General features: G+C 46.1%; 1 protein-coding gene across 1 annotated transcript in view; it reads left to right on the plus strand.

Moving 5' to 3' along the window:
• The window catches only part of LOC136657388 (transcription factor E2F7-like), a 28546-nt gene extending 16251 nt beyond the window's left edge, over positions 1-12295 (plus strand). Inside the window, exons 8-12 of the mRNA XM_066634221.1 lie at positions 1352-1418; positions 5078-5564; positions 7698-7959; positions 9830-10254; positions 12119-12295. Of these exons, the coding sequence (XP_066490318.1) occupies positions 1352-1418; positions 5078-5564; positions 7698-7959; positions 9830-10254; positions 12119-12295 (1418 nt within the window). The remainder of the gene's footprint in view (positions 1-1351; positions 1419-5077; positions 5565-7697; positions 7960-9829; positions 10255-12118) is intronic.
• The last annotated feature ends 288 nt before the right edge of the window (positions 12296-12583 follow it).

Below are 12583 nucleotides of genomic sequence, written 5' to 3' on the forward strand. Positions count from 1 at the left end.
CCACCAGCTCCAACTCCTGTACTGCTCCTTTTGTTAGAATTCGGCACAGGCAGTTGAAAGCTCTTTAAATGGGAAGAGAATATATTATTTTATGATTGCTGGTAAGTTGGAGCTGACTGGAACAATCCTGTTTATAGTCCTTTCACACTTTAAGCGCTGTAAAGTTTTATAAAGTGATTTGAAGGTCTTACTAGAATGCTGTGACAATGGGTCCAACACGTGGTGTTCAGTGCACAGCTTATAGGGAACATTGTGACTTACATGCCTCTAGCTGCAGCATTTTTGCGCTGTTACTTGTGCATGACTGCCGGTGGGAACGGAGGAATTGAGCTATGAAATGCCGATCGTTCTGAATTTGACTGCAGATTGAGCCACTACCATGACAAGCTGGGGAGGGAGCCTCACCCGTCGCCACAGTCATACAGCACTTCAGATATGCTGTGTGACACTGGGGACTCGCACTCCTTCTCCAACTCCAAACTCATAAGGAGAACAGAGGCTTAGGGCACAATCCTAACCAGGTCTACTCAGAGTCAAGTCCTATTTTGTTCAGTGGGGCTTACTCTTAGGAAAGTGTGGTTAGGATTGCAGCCTTGGTCATGTTGTTACGGCTCTTCAGCCGCATTCCGAAAACCCGAATTCCGAAATGTGAATGTTCACTTCCCCTTTTCCAGCTCAGAAGGAAGGTTTGAAGTTCATACTGTGCTTTGGAAAAGTAGAGTGACACAGGCAAGTCTGACCCCTTCTCTTAAAATCAGAGGGGGAGAGGGAATCTTCCTATTGCACTGCCCTTGTAGGATGCTCAGTGCAGCTCTAGATCTCACTGATGGGGGGAGACATGTCAGCTACTGAGGCAAGCCATCATGGGAGGTCTCTTGCATGTTCATACAGAATGTTCTGTATATCTGTGTTAAAAATATAGGATGCCAAAGCCCTCTATGCTAAGGGGACCAAGGAGATATAAAGTGGTAGAAGAAAGACGAGACAGTGAGCCCCCCCACACAGCGCATGCTGACTGGACTGCCAAGAGATACAGCCTGAGCAGGCATAGATGTGGCAAGCCAAAGAAGTTTCTTAAGACCAAGAGCTGCTTAAGAGTGGAGATGAGAGAACTCCTTAAAAGGCAAAAGGATGAACATGGGAGAGACTCTGGAACATCACTAATAGTCAGACCCACACTTGGTTTCTGCAAAGTGGTTGTCAAAGGAACCTCAAGCTGCTTGTCCCCTTCTGTTCCCTGAGTTCACAGCCCTCACTGGCTCTCCCTTTGGGGGTTCTTTTAGAAAAGAGCAAACCTGCTCATAAAATTAATTCAGTATTTTATGGTTTTTTTCCCCCCTTCATTCTTCAGATGACTACAGCTCCAAAATGATAAATCTAGCATCTGTTTGTTGCCAGAAAATGGAAGATGACAAAAGGTATATGACAATTTAAACCTGATACTCTGCAAAAAACAAAACCACATCCAAACTGGGTTCAGTTAAAGCATGGCTACTGCATGGCTTCATTATGTTGGGAGAGGGGAACCACGGGGAAGCATGCCCCCTGGATGCTTCATGGACACTTCAGTGGGGCTCTGCAGCTATGTTGGGTCAGTTATACCTTAGGTGTGACTAAATTTTGTCTGTGATCAAATGTACAAATGGTTGCACAAGCCACAGAGAATTGAATAAGCTCATACTGTGTTTTTTTTGTTTTGCTGTGTGTGTGTGTGTGTCAGTTGCATTAAGAGTCATGGAGAGAATTGCCTATGAATTGTGAGTTATATTGAGGAAATACAGAACCAGAAATTAACAGAAGTTGAACTTAAATGAGACTGAGTCCACTTTGTGTTTCCCCTTCCTGGGCTTGATCTACCATCTTCCCTTCTCCCCCCCCCCCCCATCACCATCCCATTCCGCAGCAGGAGATAGAGTGCCCACTAAATCAGGTAGACCTGCAGGAGAGATAGAATAGGGGGGCATGATGGAGGTAGGACAAGGTGGCACCTGGCGTGGGCAACTTGCACCAAGTGCTGTCGCCTCTGACAGGAGCCAGTAAGCCCCCTTTCTTTCCTTGGACTTGTGCCAGTTAAAAAGCTGGTCCAACGAGACCCATTGGCAGTTGAGGGCAGTGGCGTCACTAGGATTCGCATCACCCGGTGCGGGAGGCCTGCGCGTCACCCCATGCAGTGGGCGGGGCAACGCCCCAGGTGGTGGGCATGGTGATGTACCATTGACCCACCCCCCTGGTTTTTTGGCTGTACCTTTTGAAAGAACACAGATATTTCAATATGGTTTGTTTCATTGATTGATATGACTACATGATGGTATTATTCCTCCAAATTCCGATTTTAGTGATTTTGAAAACTTGTGGAGTCACACACACACACACACACACACCCGTGTCAACTTGCTAACACCTTATTGCAGCAGTTCTCATACTTTTAGCACTGGCACCCACTTTTTAGAATGACAGTCTGTCCAGGACCCATTGGAAGTGATGTCATGGCCAGAAGTGACATCATCAAGTAAATTAAAATAATTATAGTTAAATTAAAATAAAAGAAATAAATAAGGGGGAGCCAGTCCTGTTCCACCAAGTGAGTTTTCTCTGTAGTCTGCCTGCAGTAACACCCCCCCCAAAAGAATCAGTGAGAGCTTCAGCCCGCCCCAGTGCCCAGTTTAAAGTCCCTCTATTTCAAGCACATTTCAAAGTCCTTCTATTTCAAGCACATCAATACAAAGACCCACCTGGCTTTACAAGTCTGAGAGCCCAATCCTATGCCTTTCTACTCAGAAGTCCCATTAGAGTCAATGGGGCTTACTCCCAGGAAAGTGGGGGTAGGAGTCCAGCCTCAGAGCCCAATTCTATGCATGTCTACTCAGAAGTAAGCCCCATTAGAGTCAGTTGGGCTTACTCCCAGGAAAGTGTGGGTTGGATTGGGCTGTGAGGGAAACTTTGCAAGTACAAAATAGAAAACTTTCCCCTTACCAGTTCAAGCCTCTTTGTTGGTCCTTTCTAGTGGGGTGGGGGTGAGGCTGCCTTCTGGGGCATTGTTGCGCTCCAGTCCCATTGGACCAGGACCATTCTGGTGTCCTCGCATTCTTTGCCTGGCCTGACCACCAGCCAAGGCATGTCTGCCTACTCATGAGTAAATGCTACATGAGGCTGCTTCACTTCCCATAGGGCTCCATACACTTGCAGCTGGGGGGAGGGACCTCCTCCTCAGGTGTTTTTGGGGCTGCACTCATTGGATCAGGACCATTCTGATGTTGGAGTCCTCTCAGCCTGCCCTTTCTGATGGACTAAGGCAAGTGTGCCTACACACAAGTAAGCGCAGACACGTGGTTTCGCTTGCTTCCCATAGGGCTGAATAGGGACCTCCTTCTCCGGTGTTTTTTGGGGGCTGCATTTACTGGATCGGGACCATTCTGGTCTAGTTGAAGTCCTCTCAGCCTGCCCTTTCCGACAGACTATGGCAAGTATGCCTACTCGCAAGTAAATGTGCGATACGGCTCAATTTCACTTTCCATAGGGCTCCATGCATTTTTTCCTTCCAGTTTTTTGGCCATAACTTTTGAACGAAAGGAGCTATCTCAATGGGGTTTTTTGCACTGTGTTCTGCTGGCCATTCCACATCCAGCGGTATAGCATGACGCAGTAGCTCGTAAAGGCGCGATTTTAGCACGTCACCCGGTGCGGCCCGCACCCCCCTAGCGACGCCACTGGCAGAGGGTTGAAGCCTCCCAGTCTGCCTCCCCCTCAAGATGCAGCCTTTTTGGCACAAACACACTGGCTGGGGGGAATTTGAGCTGTAAGATTGAGCAGATATTTGAGCCACCACCTTAAACTTAAATGTGGCAGAGACAAAATGCCATCTTGAAGAAACAACAAATTGATAAGATGATATGGATTTTTCTGCTCACTCCATGAAGCAAATGAGAGTTCGTAAATCACAGGTGCTCACTCTGAGGGTTGTCATGCGTATAAAAGATTCAGGGACACTGAAGGCTTTGACGCTTGTCACCTTGAATACTGTTAACGTGCTTCGTTAGAATGTCACAGCTGCTCACTTTTTAAGTGGAGTACATAACTTAAATTCTCTTATTTTATTTGAGTTGGCGAATTCTACTCATCTATGTAACTTATACCAGAATGTGCTAATTAGCCAATGTTCCGAAGCGAGGAACCAAACCAACAGCAAAGGTCTCTGTGGTGTCATGATTTAGGGCAAAATCCTTTCCAACTTTCCAGTTCTGATGTAGCTGTGCCAGTGAGATGTGTGCTGCATCCTGTGGTGGGAGGGTAGTTACGGAGGCCTCCACAAGGCATGGAAACATTCATACTGCTGTATTGCAATTGCACCAGTGCTAGAAATTTGGATAGGATTGGGCCCTTAGTGCTTTCTTTCTCAAGAGTCTTGACTTCAAGGGTCTCAAGGAAAGAGGTTTGCTTAGGCGGTACGGAGGGGGGGCTTGTAATTGACATGATCAAACATTCATAACCCACTGTGTGGATCTGATGGATTTTCTTATGTGCACACTGTCACAGTGAATCTGTCTGAAAACTGCTGAATTCTGAGGCCTTGTTCAGGCCTCATTATCTATTATTTGAATTCCCTGCTTATTTCACTTTATTAGTTTCCCAGTCATCTCAGCTGAAGCAAATAGCCGTACCGTATACCAAACCTTTGTTTTATCTAGATCAGTGGTTTTCAACCAGTGTGCTATGGCGCATTGGTGTGTCGCGAAAGGTTCACAGGTGTGCCACAGGAGGTTGAAAATCACTGAAAAAAACTTGCAGGTTCTGCAGCTCTCTTTCTAGGGCAACTGCTCGTAGTAAAGAATTGTCAGTCCCCCTTCCTGAAGAGGAACAGACAACTTGATACTACAGTTGCCCTAGAAACAGAGCCACAGAACCTGGAAGAGTCCTTGGTGATGTCACAAGAGGGGAAGACCATAGAGATCAGTGTGCCATGAAAAGAAAAATGTTGAAAACTGCTGATCTAGATAGTTTACTGCCTTCAAAACCATTGGAACAAATTAGTAGGATGAGAACAGACGTGGTGCCATAACCCTGGTTTCTTTCTCAACAGTAACGGTTTTGTCAACGAAGCAGCCAGGAACACAGGTGTAATCTCCCCCTTCTCGGTTCATCCTGTTCCTGGAGACTCAGATTGTCTTAACACCTTCCCTTCCTTCACCGCAAATGCCAACTCGGATACGTCACCCTTGACTCGACCAAGTGACCGAGTTCTACCACCGTCTTGCAAAATGGAAACTGGAAAAACCACTCTGCTTCCCCACCAGCCTTTTGTCTATTTGCCGTCTCCGTCGCTGTATATGCTGTGCGGGAGTCTTCATGAAAGTGTGTCAAGGGAAAGTCCTCAAAGTACAGAAGAAAAGAGGAACGGGGGCCTTGATGGCCAGTCCTCGCCTCGCGTACCAGAAGTTGCTGAATCTCCCATTAACTGTCGGAAGCGGAGTTTCCAGCAGTGTGCGACTCCAGCAGATGAAGAGTTAAATGTGAAGCGGCAAAGCATGGAGCAGGGTGAAGGTCCCATTTCACTGGTGCTGTCTAAGGTAAGAGAAGTTCATTTGACCAATATCCAGTGTTTGTGCTTACGACTGCAGCGGGAGACATGAAACGTTTGTGCTACAAATAACTCTTGGATGAAATTACAATGACCTTCTCAATTAGAGAAATGCCACTCTCTCTCTCTCTCTCTCTCTCTCTCTCTCTCACTGTGCACTCAGCAGTACACAAATGTGCCTATTGAAGACGGACAGCTGATCCAAAGGGCTATTTTGCACAGTTTAGGAACGACTCGTTCCTCTTAGTCTCCTGTATGCTTTAACAAAGGTCGGTGTAACACATGGAAAACGTTCAGAAATGCATTATACACAATCATAGTCCCAGGTCATGTATTCACTGTATAAATACACCTTTCCACATGCTACAGTCGTCACCGTGGAGACACATAGTAAACAAGCAGGGATGTATCTTGGTTACAGCCCAATCTTATCCGTTCCACGCACACACCTCCATTGGTGTAGTAGTGCCAAAATAGCGACTGCTGTGGTGTAGTAGAGAGGCAGTTGCAGAGGCCTCCTCTAGGTAAGGGAACAATTGTTCCCTTACTCAGAAGTAAGTCTCCATGGTTCAGAGGTGTCTACTCAGACCTGCAAGAGCTAAATAGCTGTTGCAAGTCCATGTTGACCCGCGCTGGAACAATGGGTCCAGGAAGGGGGTTAGGATATTGGCAGTGCTGGTGCCAAAGATCCCATCCCTTTCCTAAAACCTAATTGTCCTGCCTTCCCCACCCCTGTTCCACCCTCCTACCTCTCCCACTGACTTATCTCCATCAGTAGAAGTGTTTGGGCACAATCCTAACCAGGTCTACTCAGAAGTTAAGTCCTATTTTATTCAATGGGGCTTACTCTCAGGAAAGTATGGTTAGGATTGCAGCCTTTGTTTCCAGTGAATAAAACAGGACTGCAGCCCACGTCTTACTGAACACAATGGGCTTACTTCTGAGTAAAGAAAAGTACACCATTTTCAAACATCTTTGACCATCAGCAATCAGCAGGAGACGTTTCAACGTGGGTTGGAAAGTTCAGGCCTTCCTGCTGGTGCTCCCAGCAGTGCGCTATGTAGCTCACTGACGGAGTGTCTTTTGCAGCTGGTGCTGACTGCTTTATGGTCAGACCAACCTGATGTTGGCTGGTATGTTTGATTGGGGTCTTAGTGTGGTTGGACCCTGTATTGAGATGGGAAAGTGGTGGGTGGTGGTTTTTCTTTTGCAGCTTCTTAGAGGAGGAAAGAACCAAAAAGTTGGCTAGCGCCCACATCTGCGCAAAGACAGGACCACCTAGCTATTGGCTTTCCCACAGATCGGCATTCTCAACACTTAGCTCAAAGACATTTCAGAAAGTCAAATCTCACTCTGCTGAAGAAGGATCTCTGGCCAGTTGGGTTTGGTTGAAGATACATTAGGCCCTCCTTATCCGTGGGTTTAACCCTCTATGCACCCAAGAAGGCCCTATTTATTCAACTTGGAATGGGCATCTTAGAAGCGTCTGGGAGATGTCTGAGGCACAGGGAGGTTGTGCATGGCCTCCCTGCACCTCAGAAGCTCTCCGAAAGGCACTTCCAGTTTTTTAGCAAACCTGAAGTGCCTCTCGGAAACATCTGGGAGACATTCTGAGGCATGGGGAAGTTGCACGTGGCCTCCCTGTGCCTCAAAAGGTATCCCAGATCCTTCTGAGGCACTTCCAATTTCCTGGCAGGCCCCCCTCCCCAAGGATTTGTTTATCTGCAGAAATTGTTGTCCATGGGGCTCCTGGAATGGATCTCCCCACAGATACCAAGGGCCCACTGTATACTCTAGCGTGTTCCAAGAGAATTATTTGAGTGCATCACCACACCACCCAGCTCCCTGTCTCTGACTGTGGCAGTGCTTGCTATTCCTTGTTCATGAACAGATTGCTAATTGGTGCCGCTTTGTCACTTTCTGTCCATGAACTAATTCCAGACAGTTCTGTGATAGAAAGCAATGTTCCTGTGCAGGCTGTCCAAGGAAGTGGGGAGTAAAGCTTTAGCAAGAAAGCAGTTTCATTAAAAAGATAACATATAAGCTGTTCGGAACTCCTCTTTTGGCCATCTCACTTAGGAAAGGTGGATTATTTTTTCTTTTCTGCTTTGTTTTTCATTAGAAGACTATTAAGCCAATGAATGCAGAATCTTCCCCTGAGAGTAAATGCAATTCCATCGATCATCTAAGAGGTTCTCGGCTCAAGTTGGAGACTCCTGCTGGTGTGGAAGCCGCCACAGCGAAGCCTTTAGACATTCAGGAGCAAGAAAAGCCACGCAGGAGCAAAGATCTGAAAGAAAATGCAAAGGAAAATGAACGGCCTTCTCAAGAAAATGGCAAACAGTCTTTCCTTCCACAGTATCTCTACGTACAGCCTGCTGCTGGTAAGGACCACTCTGAGATCTAGACACTGACTTTGTGTGCAGATGGTATATTTTTTCAAATGAAGTGCCTGAAGAATAGCAAGGAATTCCTACACAGACTTCTGGTATTCCTAAGAAGTCAATAAAGTCACTTGGGTTTCTAAAAGAATTGAACCAAGAGCCAAACTAGACAAGATGTCTGAGATCCCTGATCACCTCTCCAGGTGTTTGTTTCTCTAAAACAGGGTGCCCAAACCCTGGCCCTGGGGCCACTTGCAGCCCTCGAGGCCTCTCAATGCGGCCCCCAGGGAGCCCCCAGTCTCCAATGAGCCTCTGGCCCTCCAGAGTTTTGTTGGAGCCCACACTGGCCCGATGCAACTGCTCTCAGCGTGAGGGCGACTGTTTGACCTCTCACGTGAGCTGTGGGATGAGGGGTTCCTCCACTGCTTGCTGTTTCACACCTGTGATGCAGTAGCGGCAGCAAAGGAAAGGCCAGCCTTGCTTTGTGCAAGGCCTTTTATAGGCCTTGAGCTATTGCAAGACCTTCATTCATTCATAAAAGTTCACCTTTAATATATTCATTTATGTAAACTGATGTAAATTTATTCAAATTAAAAATGTAAATTAATTTTTTTCCCCAGCCCCCAACACAGTGTCAGAGATGATGTGGCCCTCCTGCCAAAAACTTTGGACACCCCTGCTCTAAAATATGAGACTGGTTGGACCAAGGCTGTTAAACCTACAGCACACCATTTTCCATTTGTATGTGTTCCTCTTCTCCTGTTGCCGAAGCTGCTACCTGGTGTGGAACACATACAGGAAGTACAGAGTGACAAATGTCAGCTTTGGGAGGGATTTGGATCAGGAAAATGGGGCAATAGGGCTAAACCCAGTTCCCCAGCACCACAGTGTTTATACAACATCCCCACACAAACATGCACACTACTCTTAAGAAAAAGCCTCTCCTCTTCTGCATTTTGTATAGTTTGGCTTTGGGACTGAGATCATGTCAACGGTACACTAGGGACCTCTGCTGTGTCAGGCTGTGACCTGGCTGCAATCACCCAGCCATGTTACAGGTGGTGCATGTGTCACTGCAGCAAAGAGAAGGCTGGAAGCAGTTGTGATAGTGCAAGGAGTACGTTGTTTGAAGCTCACTGCCAGAGCCCCCCACCGAACACCCACAGCACCTTACGTGCTGTTCTTAAAACGTTCAGGCTTTTTCTGGAACAAAGAGTGCTTGAAATCTGTTTTGTTTTAAAACGCTGAGTACACATTCTTTGAATTGTGCAGCAGATACGAGATTGCTGAACTTGACCCACTAATAGCTAACCCCCAGCTCCCACTCTGGCAATAGCCTGGTATTCAGTAAGCACACAAGCAACAGAGAATAAGCTCCCGTTAATGTCGGTGGTCTCTTTGGCTTGTTTTTACAAAAACATTAGAATTTTTGAATTCCAGCATAGAAGACATCAAACAGCAAAGCAGGAAACAATGTAAATATGCAACCAAATCCATGAACACAAGTGAGTTCAGATATGCTTCTCAATAACACGGAGCACACATGTTGTCAACTCAAAAGGGCTTTTAAAAAGCAATGAAATGCTGTGATCCAATTGGGTTTGGCAGATTTTCCATTGGGGGATTTTAGTAAATTATAAAGGGGAGACCAATTATCCTGGAAGTTAAAGGTTTCTTTTTTTTTTTTCCCCCCCTACATTTGTGATGTTGGATGTTGGTTAGCCACATTCAGTTTGTAGGGAAGCCAGGTTGCATATTGTTGCTTCTCATTGGAATCACATTCCTATGTCTCCCTGTCTTGAAAGAAGGGCATCCAGGGCCTTCTTATCTAATTGCAGGACCTGTCTCTGTTTTTCTCTCTTTCATTTAGGGTTAAATGGTTTTAATTTCCTGTTTCCTGCCAATCAAGCGCCTGGTCCTGTCAGCCTCCCTTCAAGCCGCTTGCCTTCAGTTAATGTTCCCTGTATGATGGTTCCATCAACAGCCTTGGCACCTTTCCCTCTGATCTATTCCCCAGCAGTCACAAGCCAGCTTTCTTCTGCTCCTGCCAGCTCCTTCCCAAACGTCACCTGCATGAACCTCACTATGCCCGGCCTGGCATCTACAACACCCATTTTTATTGGGACCCCAGCAATGGTTACTCCAAATTCATCACAGCTGTCGTCACGGGAACCGCCACAGCAGATTCCTTCGGCTGTTCACCTGAGCCCAGTGCTAGGATCTGCTTGCAGTTCCATGAAAACAGACTCACCAGTTTGCATGGGCCACCCAGTCACCCTTCTGAAATTGCAGCAGGTGAGAAGGAGAAGGTTAGCCTAACGCAAGGGTGGAAGACTCGGAGATGGTCCAAAGAATCTGTTCAACTCAATTTGCAAAAATTCAATGCACTTTTGGCAGTTAACGAGTCAAACAGCACAATCATATGCATATTTATTTCACATTTTAATGCCACCCTTCTTCCAAGGAGCTCAGGGTGGTGGACATAGTTCCTCCCCTCCTTTTGTCCTCACAACAACCCTGTGAGGACTGAAAGATAGTGACTGGTCCAAGGTTACTCAGGGAGCTTCATGGCTGAGCCAGGATTTGAACCCAGATCTTCCAGATCTAAGTCAGACACCCAAACTACTAGACCAGTGATTTTTCAACCTTTTTTTGTAACCCCAATAAATAAATAACTAAAGTATGAGACTACTGATCCCAGCCCCTCCCTGAACTTGATCCTCCCAGACCTTGTCCCCTTAGCTGCTCACACTCTGTCCCCACCCGTCCCATTAATTGGGTAAACCCCTGCTAATTGGGTAAGAGGCACTTTTTCAAGTGGGTGCTCCTCTTTTTCTAGCAGGGAGAGAGTAACTGGCCCACCTCACCCCAGCAGTGTCTGTTCTGGTGGCTGTCTGCTGGTGTTCTTTTGCATCTTTTTAGATTGTGAGCCCTTTTGGGACAGGGAGCCATTTAGTTATTTGATTTTTTTCTCTGTAAACCGCTTTGTGAACTTTTAGTTGAAAAGCGGTATATAAATACTGTTAATAATAATAATAATAATAATAATAATTAGCCCTACCTCATGAGGTAGCAGCCTGAGAAGGGCAGGAGTTACAAGGAGAGGCTGTGGAGAATTATAACAAGAACTTGGTTTTGATAAGGCAGTACCATGATTGGATTGGATCCAAGCCTCCACTTGCACGGGCTTTAAATGCTTGCCACAACCCCCCAAAATGAGGTTTTGTAGCCCCGTTGAGGAACCCCACCTACAGGTTGAAGAACACTGCACTAGACCATCCTGGTGTATTTAGATTCGCACCATTACTGAGAAACAAGTCCCATGTTGTTCAGTGGAGCTTAGTCTCCTAGGATTGCAGCCTAAGACTGTGAAATGTTTTATTATCATGAACAGAGATTCCTGTTTATGGAAATCTTCCAACCAGATGCTTATTTATAAATGAGAGTAGAATCCAGCATCTATTCAGGCACATTTCATCCCACTGAATTCCCTCCTCCTTCCCCAGAGCCCAGGATGTGCTGTAATGTAGCCTATTTGCATAGACTTTTGTGTTGGCTTTAAGCCACTTCTGCCCAACGTTGCAAAGTATAAAGAATCAAATACTAATGGCTCCCTGTCCCAAAAAGGCTTCCGATATAAAAAAACACACCAGTGGACAGCCACTAGAAAAGATACTGCTGGGGTGAGGAGGGCCAGTTACTCACCTCCCTGCTAAATAAAAGAGGAGCACCCACTTGAAAAAGTGCTTCTTACCCAGTTAGCAGCGGTTAGTATGAAAGCATGTGCAATATAGCCAGTTCCAGGCTCTTAACTAGTCCTTGGTGCCGGCAATTGCCTCCATTCAAGAGGATTGATACTGCCAGCACTTGACCAGACAAAAAATCTCTTTAAGAGAAGAGAGGACTGATTCTGCCCCCTTCCAAAAAGATGATCATTATTGTCCCTCCTGACCATCTTGTTATTCAGGTGGGCAGGCACGGATTGATCAGGAGCTCAAAGTGAAATTCTAGTTCCGTCCGTGTCAATGGTCAACATCCCATTCCTTTCTACGAAGCTGAGGATTTCTTGCAATTTGAAAGTTCTTTAGCTACAGGAAGAACTGGGTTTGAGATCTTAAAAAAACAAAAACTGAACTGCTTTTTTGTCTTTCACCATTAGCCTTCTTCAGCCCCCCTGACTCCCAAGAGCATTCGTCCCACACACCAAGAAGCATTTTTCAAAACACCCGGCAGCCTCGAAGACCCTGCTGCGTGTCGAAAGAATGAAGGGAACCAAAGCAGAACGACCAGTTCTGTTCAGCGAAGATTAGAAATCTCCAGCAGCAGCTCGGACTGATTCAGCACACCGCAGGGATATGGGCAGCTTCAAGCAGAGCCTCCGTGTTGGCCCACTATACACTGATCCTCTATTTTGGTTAATTTTCTCCCTTGTGAATCAACCCAGTTAAGTAAATTTTATTATTGATTAGAAATTAAATTGCGTGCATGTCGATTGAAGAGAGGAAACATCAAATCTTGCTTTGGGATTTTAAGAAAAGAAATTTTGTTTGTGATATTTGACGAGGTGCACCAGTCTCTGTTCCAAAATCCAAAAAGGGAGAGCTTGCTAGCACTTATATAGGGG

This window comes from Tiliqua scincoides, chromosome 7 (genome assembly GCF_035046505.1).
Source record: "Tiliqua scincoides isolate rTilSci1 chromosome 7, rTilSci1.hap2, whole genome shotgun sequence".
Classification (NCBI taxonomy): Eukaryota; Metazoa; Chordata; class Lepidosauria; order Squamata; family Scincidae; genus Tiliqua; species Tiliqua scincoides.